Source organism: Neomonachus schauinslandi, chromosome 4, assembly GCF_002201575.2.
Source record: "Neomonachus schauinslandi chromosome 4, ASM220157v2, whole genome shotgun sequence".
Lineage (NCBI taxonomy): Eukaryota > Metazoa > Chordata > Mammalia > Carnivora > Phocidae > Neomonachus > Neomonachus schauinslandi.
In genome coordinates, this window is record NC_058406.1 from 101,695,751 (window position 1) to 101,716,741 (window position 20,991).

A 20,991-nucleotide genomic window follows, 5' to 3' on the forward strand; every position below is an offset into this window, starting at 1 on the left:
CTTAATTTTTTTTTAAAGTAAGCACCCTTAAGAACAATCTTCCCAAGCAATTTTGAACAATGAATGCAAACAAATTTAGACTTTTAAAAAAATTCAGTCACAAAAGTTTAACTTATTCATCCAATGTTTAAGAGCAGAATAAAAAACTTTACCCCACCAGAACATGGGTTCTTATTTCTGTCTGAGTTCCTGTTTAGGGGTATAAAGCTGATAGGCTAGCAGATATTCTAAGAGAATGAAGTTGGGGGGGTGGGGTGGGTGGATCTTATTTAAGAGTTAGCTGATGTGAGGTCGTAGGACCTAGAATCCAGTAACATAGATTTTATGTGAGAAAATCTGCAGGTGATAAACAGCAGGAAACAGGAGGAATTGAGTTAAAAGCCAGGCACACGTCCCTGGGTGGGCTCGAACCACCAACCTTTCGGTTAACAGCCGAACGCGCTAACCGATTGCGCCACAGAGACCTGATGTTGCAGTTCCCCCGATTTCGTAGGCAGTTGGAACTTGCACCCCAGGATTTATTGTTGTCCATTCTGCAGGAAAACCGCAATTTTTATAGCTTTGCAGAACAGAGATAGATCATGTTGTTTGTCTCATTTGAAACTGGTGCATTGGGTGATTCCGAAACTCTAAGGGCAGCGGAACAGCCTTGCCACACTTTGCTCCTGACCTGCCTCACCGCCAGCACCTGCATAGACCCCGGGGCCGCAATTCCCCGGACCTGACCTCCGTGGGGTCTTTGGGAAGCTGAAGGCCTGTTGTGCTCCGGTGGTGGCTCTTTCCATTGCTCCGCCTTCACCCAAAGGAGAGTCTGCCTGCCCTTCCCCAAGAGGCCTAGAGGGGGACGGTGTGTTGTTTGGTTTCCCGTGTCTAACACCGGACTCCAGGAAGGCAGGGATCGTGGTGTCTCCTCCCAGAGAACAGGGTCTGAAGCACTGTTAAGACTTGTTAAATACATTGTTGTTTAGCTTCTAGTCCCGCAAAGAACCCTGAGAATGGAAATAATGAAGTTTTTCAAAGCAGAAAGTTCTTTGTATAAAGCCTTTATTAGGATTGACTGCTCAGCCTCCGTGCAGCGGGCAACCTGAAAGGCCTACCGAGCACCCTAGGCGCTTGAGCTCCCCACGCCCAGCTCAGCGGAGTTGTGTACTCACTCACTGAGGCAGGCGGGGTAGATCCCTAGGGCAGGAAAGGAAACATGGGAGGGGGGGGAGTGGGTGGGAACGGGGGTTGGAAAAGGGCAATGAGACCTCCTTGGGGGGATGGGGGGGGGGGGGGCGGGGCGGAGAACAGAAGCCAGATCCAGAATGGCGAGAATTGTTTTTGTTATATAACAGAAGGGGGGAGAAGGGTCAGAGCCGGGTGTGGTAGAAAAAGCAGGAGGGAGAAAGAAGCGGAGAGAGGGGGGGTAGGGAGGGAGGAAGAGACAGGGAGGGGATGAAAGAATTTCTACTTCCATCCCTCCCTCACTTGCCCTCTCCCTCTCCCTTCTGATCCCTACAGCTGAAGAATCCTGATATACTGTCTAAGAAGAAAGACCGAACTAATGTATGCTCCAGAGGACAAGCTCTTGGTTGTAAAGATGGTTCATTCAGCCCCTGGCGGGGGATGAATGAAATAGATATATGGGATTAAGAATACACCTATTGTGATTAGCATTTAGTAATGTATAGAATTTATAGAATTTTGAATCATTATATTGCACACCCCAAACTAATATGACACTAATTATACTTCAATTTAAAATAAATGGTTTTGCCCTTGTATGGCTTATAAATATACTTCAATTATCTCATTCTTTGTTCTATAAAATGGGACTAAGAGCATTCTACTTCATTCTGTTGTCAGATGTGCTTGGATTTAGGAAATACCAGATCATTCATGTTAAAAGCAGTAGAATCATGAATATTGTCATTATCCTCTGAATCTTTTGACAACCACTATCCTTATTTATTTCACCTTAAGTTTTGCTTTTTCTAGAAATTCCTGTAAATGGGATCACAGAGTATGTATGCTTATGTCTACTTATTTCTCTCTGCATAATGTCTTTGAATTTTATCCATGTTATTTAGTGTATCAGATTTTCATTCCTTTTCATTGCTGAGTAGGATTCCATCACATAGAGATTTCACAATTTCTTTACCATTCTCCCGATAATGGATATTTGGATTGTTTTCAATTTGAGCTGTTGTGAATAAATCTGCTAAGAGCATTCTTATTATAAGTGTTTTCATATACACATTCTTTTTTAATTTCTCTTGGACAAACACCTAAGAGAGGGTTTGATTAATTTTATAAGAAACTGCCAAAATGTTTCCCAAAGTGGTTGTACCATTTTATGGTCATGACAACAATGTATGAGTGCTCTGGTTGTTGACAAAAATTCTCTCCTTGACCAAACTCTGTCAGACTCCTCTAAACTCTCTTCTCAAGTAGGCCCTGATTTTCAGACTTCTGAGTTTGTCTTTGTGTTGTCCAATTTTAGCAAGAATCCTACCAAGTCCTTTTAACCAGAATTCCCCCTCCCATGATATCTGGTCAGGTTCCTCATTCTCCACCATCACCGGGGTGGTACCTGATCATTTTGGCAGGCCTTCAGCAAGAGTCCCTTGGGTTGATTTAGCCAGAATCTTCTCTCTTACCCCTGATGTTTCCTCTTAGTAAATTTTTCTTCACTAAACCTCTCTCTGTTCCTGTTCCAGGCTATACATTCCCACTATCCCTTGTTGGACTTGGAGTTGAGCCTAGGCTAGTCTAAAAGAAAACCCTAGTAGTAGGCCTCCTGAATAAAGCCTGCCTTACTGTTTAACAAATGTGAATGATTTTTTTAACATTGTTCCAAATCTTTACGAAGATTTGGTGTTTTCAGACTTCTATTTATTCTCCTGAGTGTAATGATATCTCAATGTGGTTTTAATTTCCATTTTCTTGACAACTAATGATACTGAGCACTCTTATGTGTTTATTGACTATTATATCATTATTTCTAAAGTGTCTGTTCAAGTCTGTTCAAGTGCCTACCCAGTTCACAAAGATATTTTCATATGTTTTCTTCTAAAAACTTTAATGTTTTGATCCATGAGTCATAAAAAATTAACTTTTGTGAGATAGGAATAGAGTTTTCTTCCAGCACCACTGGTTTCAATAACATTCCTTTGCCCATTGAATTGGTTTAAGTCTTTATTGAAAACCAACTGACCATATAGGTGTGAGTCTATTTCAGGCCTCTCAACTCAGTTCCGTTTATCTATACTATTTTCCTTATGCTACTGTCCACTGTTTTGCTTAGAAGAGCTTATAGTAAGTCTTAAAGTTAATAGTATAAGTTTGCCAGCTTTTTTTTTTTTTAAGAGAGAGAATGAACGAGGAGGGGAAAAGGGAGAGAGAGAATCTTAAGCAGACTCCATGTCCAGGGTGGAGTCCAATCTCACAACCCTGAGATCACGACCTGAGCCAAAATCAAGAGTCACACACTTAACTGACGAACCACCCAGGCACCCCTTAGTTTGCCAGCTTTGTATTTTTTTTTTTTTGCACAGCTCAATAAATTTTGAAATATGCATATACTTATGTAATCACCACACAGATTAAAGTATGCTGTTACTTTGCCGCTCTCACTTTAGTATTGTATCCATGTCCTTACGTGTACTGGTTGATCATGTGGCTAAAGATATTTTGTACCCTCTGAAGAGAATAAATCTTCAGTTGTCTGCAAAGATAATGGAGAGGCACAATGTCTACAATACTTAGCATTTCCTCTGGATTTTTTTCTTGAAGTAAAATTAGTTCACTTTCAAGGCCTTTTAATTATTTCTGATCATGGAAAATAATGTGTTATTTAAATTTTCTGCTTAATTCTAGGGAGAGTCTTATGGAGAGCCCCATTTGCTACACTGATTTGTCAAACATAAGGTTGCAAATTGGCAACTCCAGGAGAGTGTATTTTTTTCTTTTTTTGGCATATGAAGGAAGATCGGAGTGAGGTTTAGATACAGTAGGAGGAAGAATAAGCTGGAACCAGTAAATTGATTTTAGGGTTTGGCCATGGATATCACATTTTGGATAAAAGGAGGCTGGATGGTTATATATAAGAGAGGAAGAATTTTAATGGAAATATCAGATATTTAAAGGCTATCTTATGACACTTTATCATTAGTTCTTTTCTATCTGGGTAAAAATAGCAAAAGGTGGACTTGATGTACTTATTATATATTTTTTGAATGCATATTTAAGTAAGTTCCACAAACAATGCACTGAAAGTTAAGACAGGCCCAACCTGGAGGTCAAACCTACCTGGCTGAAGTGCCCCGAGGTGTGTGACACTCTCAACTGTAGTTGCTGTGGTGTCACCTGTTGGGATGGGGCCCCCAAATGTGGGGCCTGCCTGATAGGGTGTGGGGGGGGCGGTGGCACCGGTGGTGAAAGCATTCACCTGAGGCAGAACAAAGGAGATAGAAGTTTATTGAATACACTGCAAGGAAGTATCGGGCAGGTCAGCAAAGCAGAGACTGTTGGCAACCAGGCAGTGGGTGGGGGCTGTATTTAAAGGAGGAAGGTGAGGATGTGTGGCGACTATGGCATTTTCCCTTTTTTGGTAACCGTGTCTGGTTGCAAATAGCTCATTGGTTAGTTAGGGCCTACAGATATTTTGAGGCGGGTCACCTGGTATTCAGCCAGGGGGTTGCTGTGGGCCCTTTCTACATTCTATCACTCAAGCCTGTTGCGGCCTCTACAGTTGCTTTCTCTAGTTTCCCCCACACCTGGAAGTCCTCATTCAAAACCCATCAGAAACCATTTCCTTTGCTAAAAGATTTTAAAGTACTTTTACTTCAAATAAGTGCCTTAAAAATAAACTTACCAGGGGCGCCTGGGTGGCTCAGTTGGTTAAGTGCCTGCCTTTGGCTCAGGTCATGATCTCCTGGGATCCAGCCCTCAAGTCAAGTCGGAGGGTCCCTGCTTAGCTGGGAGTCTGCTTCTCCCTCTCCCTCTGACCCTCCCCCCCACTCATGCTCTCTCTCTCTCTCCCAAATAAATAAATAAAATCCTTAATATTAAAAAAAAAAAAAACTTAGCAGTTGCATCCTTGGAATCCACAGAAAGCCCAGGGAGAGATGTTCAAGTGCCAAAAGGAACAGGGGCTGCTTACTCACTGGTAGATGATGTGGAAAACAAAGGCAGAAGAAAAATTATTAAATTTCCTTACTATCAGGGCGCCTGGGTGGCTCAGTCGTTAAGCATCTGCCTTTGCCTCAGGTCATGATCCCAGAGTCCTGGGACATGATCCCAGAGTCCTGGGATCGAGCCCCACATCGGGCTCCCTGCTCAGCCTGCTTCTCCCTCTCCCACTCCCCCTGCTTGTGTTCCGGCTCTCGCTCTCTCTCTGTCAAATAAATAAATAAAATCTTTTTTTTAAAATGTCCTTACTATCTACGGCCCATTGATCAGTCCTTGAAACAGGCAGAATGACATTCCTCTAGAAACTCAGCTGCCTGGATGTTAATACTTTGCCAAGGGCAAAAGGCAATCTAGCCCAATTCCCAGGATCCTGTAAATCTACTTTAACAAATAAAAATTCCTTTGGAAACTTCCTTTATCTCTACCCCACAAGATACATGTTGGCAATCGTTCCCCAAGCATATGATCCACAGATATACACCTGAAGGGTCTCATGACTCGGGTTTTATTATACAGTAATAAATGACCTTTTCCCAACAATAGCTAGCCCTCTCAAGTTCCTGGAAACCTTGCTTCCAAAATTTCCCAGAGACCTACACCATCCCTATTCCCCTCCCAACTTGAGAGTATATAGTCAACCACTCCTCATGACCCCGGGGCAGCTCTTTCTGCCCACCGGTCCTGTCCCGTGCTTTAATAAAACCACCTTTTTGCACCAAAGACATCTCAAGTTCTTGGCCCTCGGCTTCGAACCCGAACGTCTTTTCTCTATCAGTAGCCAGGTAGGCTTTGGCTCCCACTGAAGATGGGAGCTCGACTCACCTTCACCAGCGCCAGGACCCCGATTTCATCTTCATGTGGTTTTCAGATGAGGAAAATCGCACGGAGTTCTTCCCTTCCCTTGGCTCTATTTCCACCTCTCCCTCTCTGTCTCTTCCAAAGCGTTCTGGGAACCTAATACTGGGCAGGACCGAAAGGGGAGGCTGCCCTTCTCCTGCCGGTCCCTCCCGCCTGGGCCTCTTGGCAGCTCAGTCGGGCCGGGACGTTAGGGCCCGCGAGTGCGGGCTGCGGGGCCGCGAGGGCAGCGGGTGCGGGCTGCGGGGCCGCGAGGGCAGCGGGTGCGGGGGCCGCGAGGGCAGCAGGTGCGGGCTGCGGGGCCGCGAGGGCAGCGGGTGCGGGGGTCGCGAGTTCGTCGCCCGCCCGACACACTGAATCGACGCCGCCCGGAGCTGGTCCGCAGGCCGCGCGCAGGGGTGCGGGGCTCGCACCGGCGAGAGGGGCCGCGCTGAGGGGGCCCGGCGCTGCCCCTGCCCCTCGAGGCCGGGCCCGGAAGAGGGTAGTTTGACGCGCAGAGCGCAGGGGGAGTGTCCACGGCGGCCCAGGCCCGGTCCCGAGGTTAAAGGTCCCAAAGCCTGAAGTGTTAGCGGAGCGGGGGTCGTGAGTGGAGTCCTTCTCCCCGCCTGTACCGGGAGGGTCGTCTGCCGAAAGCGGGCAGCAAGGAGAAGCGTGGCTCCAAGGCCGCGGCCGACGAAAGAAGACACACGAGTTTCTGACAGAGCGGCTGTGTGGCGGGAGAGAGGCCGGCGTCCAAGAGGACAGTTCGGGCCCGAGCGTGCAGAGCATCGGCGGAGGTAGGGTGGAAGCGCAGGGCGGCGCGTCGTTAGGGGGAAGACCCCGGGTCCAGTTCGGGGCCGCCGAACCTTCCCGAAAGCGGTCTCGGTCCGCGCCGCCTCGGTTGCTGCGTCCCCCGGAGTCCACCTGGTGATGTTGGGGACCCCGGGTCTCACGGGCGCCTCTCCTCGGCAACCTCTCCCACTCTTTGCTGAGGAAAGGAGTTGATGAAAACAGGCCTAAACAAACGATTTGACTCCAAGAGCCTTTTCCAGAGTCTCCTCCTGCAGTCCTCCAGAGCCAGCGACTGTCATGACCCTCCCCCACATGACCCCCATGACCAAAAGTCTTGCTTAGGGGGATGTAAAATAAGCAGGGGTGATAATGCTTCTCTTGTACGTGCTGCTCTCTACTTGGGGCTCACTCTTGTCCTTAATTTTACCAAGACCACCAAAGTCGAGGGCCTACTTCCACTTCCACAGAAAAGTCTGAGGCCTTTCCTGTAGCTTCCCTCATCATGTTCACGCTAATTCTTCCACACAAACCTTTCCTTTCCTTAGGCGGCTAATGCCTCCCCAGTCACCAGGGTGTCTGCTGGGCTCCAGTTTCCCTCCTTCCTGGACCTTCATTTCTTGATCCTCACTCCAGAGTGAGACGCTGCTCAGTGGTCAGACCAAGACCCAGCATGCTAATCAGTGACCTGAAGACGCCTAAAATTCTAGACATCTGCCCGTGGAAAGATCAGAAGTAGCAATGGCTTTGGTTTCAAGTATTCAAAATGACCCACCATACTCACCTGTCCTTTCAAAGACAGAGAGCTCTGAAAAATCCCTTGTTTGGAGCCTGTTCTGCTTTGGAATTAGCCTAAGGGGTATAGTTGCCTTTTTTCCTTTTTAGCGTTGCCTCCTGAGACCCACAACCCTGTAATAACCTGTCCTGCTAGTGCAATAGATAATCCAACAGAGAGCACTGGACACGAAAAAGTGCAAGGAAAACCCTCCTTTGACCAGCAATGGAACCCAGACCTCCCACAAGGAAGGCCAGAATTCTGCTACTGAACCACTGATGCTTGTTTCTCAACTGCTGGAGTAGGTCTAATCAGAACGAGTCTCTGGAAGGACTTTGAAAAAGCAATTCTAAAACAGCTTTACACAGCTGTTCTCTTTGGAAAACAGGTAGCACATAGAAAACACTTGCAGCAAAGACTTGCATAGGGGATTTATGTAAAGTAGCACTATAAAGTAATGGCACTCAAATCAAAATATCTGATTTGAAAGAGCCTAATTCTGGTGGGGCGGGGGGGGGGGGGGGGGGGCGGCGGCGGGAATCTTCCCAAATAGATAGTAGACTTCTAGAAAAATATCAGAAAATGGGGCACCTCGTTGGCTCAGTTGGTAGAATATGCAACTCAATCTCAGTGTTGTGAGTTTGAGCCCCATGTTAGGTGTAGAGATTACTAAAAATCTTTTTTTTTTTTTTTTGACAGAGAGAGACCCAGTGAGAGAGGGAACACAAGCAGGGGGAGTGGGAGAAAGAGAAGCAGGCTTCCTGCAGAGCAGAGAGCCTGATGCGGGACTTGATTCCAGGACCCTGAGATCGTAACCTGAGCCAAAGGCAGACGCTTAATGACTGAGCCACCCAGGCGCCCGAGATTACTAAAAATCTTAAAAAAAAAAAAAAAATTAGTTCAGACTCTTGTGTCTGGTCCTAAATCTAGTGTGGACCTATGGAAAGCTAATTTCCTCCCTGGCTGAAGCAAACTCTGCCCTTCCATTGCTTGGTGCCTCCCAAACCCTTTCCTCCCATTTTTTTCACCAGTTCATTATACAGTGAAAGTTCAGGAGGCTGGCTCTTTGCGTATGCGCTGAGTTACTCAGGAAAATTGGGGTGATAATTGAGTTTCTCACCTCTGAAGCTTCTTTTGAGTGTCTAGAAAAGACCAAGGAAAAAATAGCCTAGCTTTTAAACTGTGATGTCTTGCAGAGACCTATACAGGATGGATAAAAAGTGAAAATTCCAAGATTTCTTTCCTTCATCACATCATCTTGGCCACAGAAGGCAGTCAGTGAAAAACAATTTGACATTTCCTGTAGACACTAGAATATCACTTCTTCAACCAATTTAAAAGCATCCCTCTGCCCTTTGTCTTTGTATGAGAGTCATATCTTCACTTACAGTGCCTTACAATTAGCCTGGTACAGACTTGTACTATTTTTTTTTTTTTGAAGATTCTATTCATTTATTTGACAGAGAGGGAGAGGGAATACAAGCAGTGGGAGTGGGAGAGGGAGAAGCAGGCTTCCCGCTGAGCAGGGTGCCCGATGCCTGGCTCCCTGCTGGGCTCCATGCGGGGCTCTATGTGGGGCTTGATCCCAGGACCCCGGGATCATGACCTGAACCGAAGGCAGTCGCTTAACGACTGAGCCACCCAGGTGCCCCTAGACTTGTACTATTCTTAATATATAGCCCTTTTCTGTCTAACACACTGCCATAGCTGGAACTTACTTTTATACCCAATTTGAGAGGATTTGAATCCATTGTAATTGGTTGTATTTAGTGTTGGTTAGAGATTGCTGACAGTTGTTTTCACTTCCACCACCTCATTGTGTGATTTCTGTTGTTAAAAAAAATTTCTCCCTGCCGGAGTCCTGAGATCGAGTCCCACATTGGGCTCCTAAGGAGCCTGCTTCTCCCTCTGCCTGCCGCTCCCCCTGCTTGCACTCTGTCAGATAAATAAATAAAATCTTAAAAAAAAAAAAAGAATAACATTAGTTTATAAGTCATCCCAAGGTGGCCACTACATGTATTCAAAGACATATACAAAAACTCTTTCAGGGGCGCCTGGGTGGCTCAGATGATTAAGCATCTGCCTTTGGCTCAGGTCATGATCCCGGGGTCCAGGGACAGAGCCCTGCGTCGGGCTCCCTGCTCAGCGAGAGCCTGCTTCTCCCTCTCCCTCTGCCTGCCGCTCTGCCTGCTTGTGCTCTCTCCCTGTTTCTCTATCAAATAAATAAATAAAATCTTAAAAAAAAAACAACAAAAAACTCTTTCAATGACTTTGACAAATGGGAAAGATACCCTGTGGAGCTAGAAAGAATTTCGTAAGTGACAATCACAATATATGTATAAAGAGATTAAAACACAAAGCGATCCACACATACAGGAGGAGGGCGGGGCTAGGAAATAGGGATGTCAAACTCGACTTCCAAGTTTAATGAAAAGCCAATATATTTCTTCAATGAGGGAAAAGAAGCAGACATAACCCTGGGCTATGGCAAGAAGAAAATTCAGACATAGGATAGAAATCTTTATAAATTAATTATTCACACACTGAATATTATACTCAGAATTTTTCTTATAATATTAAACTGATGTGGAATAAAACTAGAGAACCAAAGAAGAACACCAAGACTACCAAAAAGTTTTAAATTTTTCCTGACGGAAAAGTGAAGTGACTTCATGACAGTCCTTAAGACAATGAAAGAATCTGGGAAAATATTGATTCCTTCATGTTTTCTATGCACTTACAAGAATAAACAATGAAAAATATGCTTAAATTTTAGAAAGAGGTGTGGTATCAGCACATGGGCACACAAATACTGAGAGTGGCTGCTGGGGGCTTGGGGGGACTTCACAACAGACCAGGTGACCTTGTGTATCAGCGAGGCCTCCGCAACTGGAAGACAGGGGCTCCTAAGATTCCATGACACCCCCCACTTTCCAGTTCTATTATTGTGACTCCAAACAGTTACCTGGCAGGCTGGGTACTCCATCTGGCACTCTTGCCAGAGCCTGAGTTGCAGGCAGTGCCCCAGGCTCTGAGCTCTGGTATATTCTACCTTGTTTTTGTGGTTAAGAATTCTTACAGTTGTGGAATGCTGAAAAAGTTTGGCCCCAAAGTAAGTATGAATTATATCTGCATACTTTAGACCTGTTGAAGTCCATTTTTTTCCCACCTAATGAAATTTTGAGGTATAATTTACAAACTATAAAACTCACTGATTAGGATTGTACAGTTCAATGATTTTTAGTAATTTACCAGGCAGTGCAGCCATCACCATAATCTATTCACTTGTTTCTAATTATTTATTGGGTTTCTGCTCCCCAGGTCCTGGCTCTACTTCTTCTACCACCACAAGCTTCAGCATGGCAGAATCTCTCACCACTTTCTCTGATCCGAGGACAGAAATGAGCGTCCTGGAAACCAACCAGTACTTGTGCTCCCAGCTGGAAAAAAACAAACAGAACTTCCGAGACCTCACGGAGAAATTCCTCACATCCAAGGCTACTGCTTACATCCTGGCCAACCAGCTGCAGAAATACAGTAAGCCCTATGGGTTCACAGTCACCAGAGTGATAAATGATTGTCTAACTTCCCTATGAGAAACTAAACACTCTCCAAACTTTATTCTTCTCTCTCCATCAAAATATATCTCGTCCTGACTATACTCCTGGAAAGGTAGAAGTGGGTATTTTACCCTCAATTTGCAAAAGATGGAGACACTGAGGCACAAAGGAGTAAAGTTTACAGTGAGAGGTAGGGAGGCAAGAGAGGCTAAAACCCTGTTTCAGACACTGAACTATCTTTTCTCTCTCAGGAACATGTGTCAGATTCTAGAAACATATAGTATCACTTTTATTAAGTACCCTTTGCAAAGCATTGTGCTAGCTGCCCTGGGAGTGTACTAGTATTCTCTACCTGCCTTATAGGAGCTTAAAGCTGTCTGTTCCCCGCTGAACCGCAGATGCCTGGAGATCAGAACATCGATAGCAGACGCAGAGGGAAGTCCTGATGCCTGGAGCAAGATTTTTTTTCCCATATGAGTTTTAAGAAGCTGTTCCTCACACTCTGGTGAGATTGAAAGTATTTCCAGGAAAATCAGAGACTCTGTAACACCTTTTCGATTTCTCCCTGAATATGAACTTTGCAGACAGCAAGCTAGTCCAGGATCTGGGCTTTGAGACGTGGAGCCAAAATGAGAATGGAGGAGCTGGCCCTTCCCTCTCCATGCTCAGCTCTCACATTTGGAAATCCTTGGACAATCCCAAACCTGTGGGTAATGGGGGGGCCACAGGGGAGGCGGCAGGAAGCTGTAGTGACTGAAGGAATCATGATGTAAGTGAGGACACATAAGAGACAGGAATATTAGAGGAGGATTCTTGCTGATATTGAAGTAGAGTTTGCTTTCAAATTTCTACAGTTATTTTTCAATAAATCAATGGGGGATAAAATTTGCTATCCAACTTACTAGACATGGAGAAAAAAGCTAAAAAGCCTACTTTTTCAAGAAGGAAAGGGGCTTCTGGGTGGTTCAGTTGGTTAAGTGACTGCCTTCAGCTCAGGTCATGATCCCAGGGTCCTGGGATTGAGCCCCTCATCAAGCCCCGCATCGAGCCCCACATCGAGCTCCCTGCTCCCTGGGATCAAGCCCCGCATCGGGCTCCCTGCTCCTCGGGGAGCCTGCTTCTCCCTCTCCCTCTGCCTGCCACTACCCCTGCTTGTGCTCGCTTTCTATCAAATAAATAAATAAAATCTTAAAAATAAAAAAGGAAAAGATGAGCTTTGGGGTGTGGAAATATAAGGGTTTTTTTTTTTTTTACATCGCTCATTAAAATCACAATTGTAAGGCAAATTTTTTGAAGCTAGAGAAGAAAAGAGATATCACCCTAGATCTTAGTATAAAGATAATACAGTGCAGTGATTAAGAGCATGTATCCTGGGCCAGACTTCTGGGGTCAAATCCAAGTTATCCTCTTTGTACCTCAGTTTCCTCATCTGTAATGGTAATAATAATATTTACCTTTTTAGCTAGTGGTGATGATTACATGATAATAATTCTTGAAAATCTACTAGAACAATGCCATGGAAGCACTATGTATTAGTTCTCCTCTATTCTAACACAACACCTGGTAGCATTCGAGCATATATCTTTCAGATTTTTTTCCCCTCCTTATACATATTACACAGTTGTATCCAAATAAACTTGGAAGTTTTTGAAATACTGGGGGGATTATTGAAACTCTCAACATGGGAGAACTATCAGTCCTACAAACTTTGGAGCCTTCTCCAACACACAGGAAATCACTACTTTATGTCCCAGGTTAATGCTTTACCTAAGAGGCTACAAGGCTTGGTAAAGTGGCCCAAGATTTGGAGTCAGACCTCAGGGGATATGAATTCTGACTTGTCTCCTTCCAGTTCAATTATCTTGAGTAAGTTACCTGCCCATGAGCTTCTCTTTCCTCATATCTAAAATGCCATGTAATCTGGGAGATTGAGGAATGAGATGTGGAGCTCCCAGCATGGAGCCTGGTTGCCAGGGTTCCATTTGTCCTTGGGATGGATCCTGCCTCCTCCTTTGAAGGCAGCGAGCACAGCAGCATGTCCAGCATTCCCCTGAGGCAGGTGTGTCTGTTTTCTCAGAGAGTGAAGAGTACAAAGACCTCATCGAATCCGTGCTGGAGGAAGAAGTACAGTTTGACAGGCAACTGGCAGAGAAGATGAGACCAGCTGCAAGGCTTGGGTAAGTAGGTACCTGTGTGGGAATGTGTGAATTACTATTTGAAGTGGGGCAGCCCAGGCTGCTAGTATAAAGAGCGCATTTGTCCAAGGAGAGGGATAGAAAAGTACGTGGCAGGCACAGAACTAGGTAAAGACAACTGGCGGGGCTGTGGGAATTAGGGGGTAGTTAGGTCTCTGGGGTTCTCCCTTAAATATCATAGGAATAAAATGGAGACAGACACCTGAGATGGAGTACTAGCAATGTGGCTTCTAGCTGTGTGACCTTGGGCAAATTTACTTAACTTTCTTTTTTTAAAAGATTTTATTTATTTATTTGACACAGAACCAGAGAGAGAGAGACAGAGCAAGCACAAGCAGGGGGAAGCGCAGGCAGGGGAGAAGCAGGCTCTCTGCTGAGCAAGGAGCCTGATGTGGGGCTTGATCCCAGGACCCTGGGGCTCGATCCCAGGACCCTGGGATCATGACCCGAGCCGAAGGCAGCCACTTAACCAACTGAGCCACCCAGGTGCCCCAAATTTACTTAACTTTCTTGAATCTTAGTTACCTCAACTGAGGTACAACTTCATCTGTAAAATGAAAATACTAACAGTATCATAACCCTCAGAGGGTTATGAAGATTAAATGCATTAATACAAGTTAGAACCATCTCTGACACATATGAAGCTCTCAACAAATAGTTTCTGTAATTATTATACTTTTATTTATTTATTTACTTATTTATTTTTTAAAAGATTTTATTTATTTATTTCACAGAAAGACACAGCGAGAGAGGGAACACAAGCAGGGGGAGTGGGAGAGGGAGAAGCAGGCTTCCCGCCAAGCAGGGAGCCCGATGCGGGGCTTGACGCGGGGCTCGATCCCAGCACCCTGGGACCATGACCTGAGCTGAAGGCAGACGCTTAGCAACTGAGCCATCCAGGCACCTCTATACTTTTATTTTTTTATAGGTGTGGTGGTTGTCATTAATGAACTAACATTTTCTACTACAAGAAATATTTTCCAAGCTTTCCAAAGTGCCTTTTCATGACAAAAATGTTTCTCCTTCTCAATCTTGATTTTTTTTTTTTTCTAAGTATTATGCTATGTGGAGTATTAACTGGTAGGGCTATTGGGTATATAGATAATCAAGCAGCTGTTGTCTGGAAAATAGTTTATTAATAATTTAGTACTGAGGACTAGCATTGTTTATCCTCAGAGGGTTTCAAATATAGGGTAGATTGTGGCATTCAAGATGTCTTTTAACCCTTTGTTGAAATGAAATCTGGGAAGCTCAAATATGTAAAATCTAAAGCAGAGATACTTGATTGAAGGAAGCCTAGGTCTAGAGCCTCTGTTCTCTAGTCTATGTCTTCACCAGCTCTGACACTTTACAGGAGCTCTATGGAATAGAGTTTGAAAGACAGTCTGTAGACTATCACTTAGTAGGACAGCAGGGAGGAGATTCAGGCATCAGATGAGGTAGATGACTATAAATGTCTAGTCCAGCTTTGGGATTATGTGGTTCTATGTGGTATTAACTGAATACCTACTTGTGTATGTACACTCCGTTGGGTACTGTAAGTTGCATAATATGTGGCACTATCTCTAGCCTCAGAGAGCTCACATTTTAGATTGGAATCCATGCAAAATATTTATATAATCATTAGAAAATGGTGAAAACCCACTTAGAATGATGTAATTGTTGTAACTCAGAACTTTATTTACTCTTTAGTGTCTCCTTACGGATTATGGCTTATTTGCATGTCACTGAAAAGAATGCTATGCTTCTTGACCCTTTCATTGATTTTTCTTTTCATCCTTTGAATCAACACCACGTGTACCCACCCAACACTTCTATATCTGGCTTGTGCATATGTGCACGCCACTTTCTGCATAATGCTTGATGATATATAATCCATGGAAGTGGATGTGGGCTGAATTGAGGAACTGAAGGGGCATCTTTTCAAAGTAAAGTTAATAAAAAACAAAGAACCAAACCCAATGCTGTTTCCTCATTCCCTCTGCCACAGGCAAGTCATACAACCTGTGTAAAAATTCAACTTGGGAAGTTCCTTAGGGGCATTCTACGAGATGTCTCTGCTGAAACTCCCATAACCTATGCACTGTTACATTTTACTTGTTTTTCTTACTTTAGGAAATATGATCCCCTAATTCAGGCTCAGGCACAAGAACTGACCCACTTACGACAGAGGATACGGGAAGGGAAAGGTGTCTGTTATCTTTTCATTCAGCATACAAAGAGCACGGTCAAGTCTTTTGAAGGCCTCCTCAGGAGCACTGACATTGCCCGCTACCAGGGACAGAGATTCTGTGAACAACTGGCCCAAGGAAGCCAGCTGGCAGAGAACCTTGCCAGCAAACTCACCACTGGTAAGTTGGCTTACAGGCCATGGAGACCCTTAGGTCCTCACAAAGATCCTAGCCTCACATAAGTCTCCAGGACTTATGCTTCCAGGACTCTACGAGCGACTTTTTAGCCAGATGTCCTACTGTTTTGTGCCCTTCTCAGCCTATTGATAGTGATACTATCAGGTGGAAATACCTACCTTCGTCGCTCACCTGGGCCCAAGGGGAGCCCCCACAGACATTTCCTCTTTCTTTTAAGGATAACTGATTTACAGTAAAATGGCTCCCTGTAGTGTCAGTGCTGTGAGCTTTGAGAAATGCATATAGGGTGGTGTAAGCACCACCACAATCAAGATACAGAATAGTTCCATCACCACTAAAAGTTCCTTTGTGCCTCTATGTAGTCAACCATTGTCTCCCGCCCCAGTTTCTGGGAGCCACTGGATCTGTTTTCTGTTCCTACAGATTTTCCATGTCCAGAATGTATCAGTAGTTTGTTTCTTTTTCTACTGTTGAGTACTATTCCATTATATGGATACACTACTTTTATTTATCTATTTACCCACTGAAGGACATTTGGATTATTTCCAGTTTGGGGCAATTATGAATAATAGCTATAAAGATTCACACACAGGTTTTTGTGTGAAAATACATTTTCACTTCACTTCACTTCAATTGGGTAAATATGTAAGAGTGGGATTGCTGGGTCACGTGGTATGTGAAGAGGAAACTGCCACACTGTTTTCCAGTGTGGCTATACCATTTCAGATTCCCACTGGCGATGTGTGAAAATTTCAGTTGTTCCCCAATATCAACTTTTGATAATTTCAGGTTGTTGTTCTTTTGCTTTTTGTCTTTTTAGCAATTTTAATAAGCATGGGGGCGGGGAAGGCATTGTGGTTTAATTTACATTTCCTTAATGACTAATGATTTTAAGGATCTTTTCAAATGCCTATTGACTCTCCTTATATCTTTGGTGAAGCCAGTGTTCAAACATTTTGTCATTTTAAAATTGAGTTGTTTGTTTTCTTATTATCAAGTCTTAAGGGTTCTTTACATTTCTGCATACAAGTCCTTTATGAGATATTAAATTTGCAAATATTTTCTCCTGGACTATGGCTTATCTTTTCATTCTCTTCACAGTGTCTTTCAGAGAGCAGAATTTCTTAATTTTAATGAAGTCCAACTTACAGATGATGCTTTTGTAGTTATATCTAAGAACTCTTTTCCTAAAACAAGATCCTTTGCCTTTCCATATAAATTTTACAATCAGCTTGCCATTATCTGTTAAAAAAAAAAAAAAAAAAGAAAAGCAACAAAATCCTCTTGGGATTTTGAGTGGCATTGCTTTGAATTTATGAAAAATTTGAGGAGAATTGACATTTTTAATAATACTGAGTTTTCTGGGGCACTTACGTGGCTCAGTTGGTTGAGTGTCTGACTCTTGGTTTTGTCTCAGGTCATGATCTCAGGGTCCTGGGATTGAGCCCTGTGTGGGTTCTCTCCCTCTGCCCCTCCCCTACTCTCTCTCAAATAAATAAATCTTAAAATAATATTGAGTTTCCTAATTAATGATCATAGTGCCATATTAGGCTGAGGAAGTTCCCTTTTTAATTTTTTTTGTTTTATTTATTCATATTTGAATGAACAAACAAATCTTTTGTTTTTTGTTTTATGATGGTGACTGCTGACAACAGGGAGAAAAAATTATGTCTCCTAATGCAAACATGAGGAGTCATGGTCCAATCAAGAAATGTTTCCACCTTATTTGAGGAAGTTCCTTTTTATTCCTTATTTTCTGAGAGTTTTATTTTGAATAGATGTCAAATTCTATCAAATGCTTTTTATTCATTTATTGAAATGGTTGAATATTATATCGTAAGACCCTGGGTCCTGTTAAAACCCTCCAGAAGTTATTTTTTTTAAAGATTTTATTTATTTATTTGACAGAGAGAGACATAGCAAAAGAGGGAACACAAGCAGGGGGTGTGGGAGAAGGAGAAGCAGGCTTCCCGCTGAGCAGGGAGCCCGACCTGGGGCTTGATCCCAGAACCCTGGGATCATGACCTGAGCCGAAGGCAGACACTTAACGACTGAGCCACCCAGGCACGCCTGGAAATTATTTTTTAGCAGGCAATCAACCCCATTAGGGTCAGATTCCCAAGTTCTGTCTCACCTTCTATAGGCAGTGGTTCCAATATCAGGTGAGCGTTCAGTACCTTTGATATGCTGTTGTTTGGGTTGGTCCGGCAAATATGTCACTCAGGTTTAGTCTGGAGTAGATGGTGGTTTATGTGGTAATTCAGTTCTCTAATCCTTTGTCATGATCTGTTGGGCCAATTCCACACATATTCGGTTTGGGGATGAGTCCTGGTACTTTTGTCAGCTCATAGACCGTTTTCCAGCCTCTCTTCTCTCTGGTATTTCTTCTATACTTTCAAGTTCCCAAGGGTCCCTTTTCCAAGTTCCTCTGTTTAGAAAGATTGAGTTTTCTCAGAGATTTCTCTTCTCACACTGCATTGCAGTTCTGCATAACTGGGGCTACTTTGAGAGCAAGGAGGCAAGAAAATTGAGAAATAGAAAATAAAAGGGAGCACTCTTCACACTTTTTAGGCAAGAGGTCCCTTTTTCCTGGTTCTTTTAATGAGAGAGATTCTCTTTTGTGGTTCAGGTCACTGTCCAGCTGCCTTGACAATACAGTTCAGCAACTGTGCTGGTCTCTAGGTGGGGTCAGGAAAAAAAAGGGGGGGGGGAAAAAGAGGGAAGATTCTCTTCACACACTCTGGCATGCACAAGTGTCTTTGTCAAGTCATTTGGTTAGAAAGGTTAAGTGGGTTCTCCTGAAGTTGTTGCTTCTCAGAGACTGCAGTGGGTTCTTTATGAGAGCCTAAAAGGACATACAACCATGGTCTAGCACCAGCTATGTGGCAAAAATGAAGATTACAGCTGCAGAAGTCCAAAAGGCAGCTGAATGAGTATTCTGTGCACTGGACAAAAGACATTTTCAACTTTTTGCCTTGACTTGGTAGTAGATGTCATGGTGATGATCTGCCACACCAGGAAGAGACCGTCCGGTATTGCTCAGGAAAGCTTGCCAGGCTACTTCTCTGAAGACACAACCTAAGCCCTCTCTCTCAGAGTATTCTGAACAAACATGCAGAGTATTACGCCTCCGATCATATAGGCCCTCATATTTGTAATGTGTGAAATGGGACCTGCTCAATTTCTGACTAGCTGTTTCTATTTTTTGGTTTGTAGAAAATTACAATGATAAGAAGGGTGAAGATGGACAGGAGCCCCTGGCACCCAGGTAACTGAATGCTGAAAGGGCCGGTAATGGAATGGTGAAGTCTAGAGAAGATTCCAGAAGCAAGACACCAAGAGGCCAAAGTCCCAGATCCAGGAAAATCAACTCAGAAACTGCTGATTTTACCTATTTCATTCATTCATTCATTCATTCATTCATTCATTCATTCATCATACAATGATGTGTCTGTCCTTTTAAACAATGTTGTCTGTTCTCTGTGCAGTTCTTGTATTGGTTACCATTTCCTAGTAATTCATCAAGGTTAATTAGCTAGAGTCAGTCTGACATAAAGGCCAGAGATCCCTGGTTTCTGTAGTCTAAAAACCTGTATGGTAAAAACAAAACAAAAAAACCCCAGAGTGAGACATTGTCTCAGGAGCCACTAATTCAGTGGACCACTTCATATTTTTTAAACAAAAGTTGTCCACAGCATTTTAAGGTCTCTGTGTGTCATAAGTGTATTTGAGAGTAGTTGAGTCTACTTCCTGATCCACGTTATGTGGCCAGCACACTGAGCACCTGCTGCTCCCTTTTACCGAACTCTAGGCACAGTAACCCTAGTCAGAAGTGGATTGTTATGCTTTCTCTCTCATCCAGATGGCCTTTTTGGTTTCTGGGGTCTCTTCCAGGAGCTTGAGATAGGACCAGCTGTGAAGCTGTGGTTCCAGGTTGCCTTAGTTTAATCTCCTGTCTTACCTCCCTTCCCTGCCCCCACCCCAGGCTCTGCAGGGAGCTCCAGGAGGAAGAAGAGAATGAAGTCTCGGAAGACTCACTAGATGAACGGTATTTGACTCATTCCAGTCACTGTGACTCTCACCAGCCTCCCAGCAGCAGTGCTTTCCCCTCTGATGTGCAGGAAGCCAGCTCTGTTGCAGAAGTCACCAGTGAGTACTCCCATTATAAAGAGAATAAAACTCCACCAACACTGGAAAAATGGAGAATAAAGCTCCAGTAGCTTCTACATGCTTACCACCTCTGTCTAGGCTGAATGAGATCATCTCTGCAGGCAGGCCCTAAAGATTAACCTTGAAAAAGTGACTAGGCTGAACACAGCTCTGGGACCAAGTTTCAAGTACAGGTCCCTGGTGGGTCAGGTAATTTGCATTGTTCCTGGTCCACACCTCACCTCAGTCACTCTAGTCCCCACTGGCATATGCAAGCGGATGGACTCCAGGCAAGTCAGATTGAGAGTGAAGGGATCATGGCAGACTCTCTGCTACCACTTCAGCATGTATACAGAATCTAATAGACCTCCTCTAAGATGAAGCATCTTAGCTTTCTAGGAATGTTCTTGCTAATTATAGTTCCTGAACAGTGTCCCTTAAGCTTTTCTAACTGCCTGAGAAATACTAGCAGTCTTGCCCATATTTTTGGAGGTGCATTATCATGGTTCCAGTCTCCAGTCTTCATCTCCCCTCAGATGACTTGCTTCCTTACAAGGTTCCATCTTAGTACCAGAACATCAGGTGGTTTCCCTAAGGACAAGGCTCAGCTCTTGGCAACCCTTGGGTAAATGGCTAGGGTTCCCATCCTTTGTGTGATACCATTTTAAAAAAATGTCTGTGGGTTTAGTCTCAGTGCTTTAAGAGCCCCTAGGAGTAGAAGCCTCACTGGTGTGTGTGTGTGTGTAGATTAAAACCCCAACTTTCATCTCCTTTCCCTTTGACTGTTTGACTTTCCTTTGGGGATAAAAGTTTGGATTATTAGAGAATTATATGTCTTATGTCCTCTTGTAGGCATGAGAAAGAAACTTTTTAAGATTTTATGTATTTATCTTTATTTGAGAGAGAGAGAGCACGCAGGGGGAGGAGCAGAGGGAGAGGGACAAACAGACTTTGTCCTCACCACAAAGCCCTATGAGGGTCTCGATCTCACAACCCTGAGATCATGACCTGAGAGGAAATCAAGAGTCAGATGCTCAACCAACTGAGCTACCCAGGCATCCTAAGAAAGAGACTATCTTAATCCAGTCAGTGTTAGCTGAGTTTTTTAATAGTGATGTAAGCTATGTCAGGTTTTGTCTTTTTGC

At 43.9% G+C, this 20,991-nt stretch overlaps 1 protein-coding gene and 1 non-coding gene across 2 annotated transcripts; one reads left to right on the top strand and one right to left on the bottom strand.

Annotated features, from left to right (window-relative positions):
- Positions 1 to 390: 390 nt before the first annotated feature.
- TRNAN-GUU lies at positions 391 to 464 on the bottom strand. Its single transcript has one exon. It is a non-coding gene; the product is annotated as a tRNA-Asn (tRNA).
- Positions 465 to 10,932: 10,468 nt separating this feature from the next.
- Positions 10,933 to 19,917, top strand: LOC110578478 (neuroblastoma breakpoint family member 6-like protein). The gene is made up of 5 exons (XM_021687978.2): positions 10,933 to 11,110; positions 13,211 to 13,310; positions 15,444 to 15,679; positions 18,914 to 18,965; positions 19,683 to 19,917. The coding sequence occupies exons 1-5, from the start codon at positions 10,933 to 10,935 to the stop codon at positions 19,915 to 19,917; spliced, it is 801 nt and encodes a 266-aa protein (XP_021543653.2).
- The last annotated feature ends 1,074 nt before the right edge of the window (positions 19,918 to 20,991 follow it).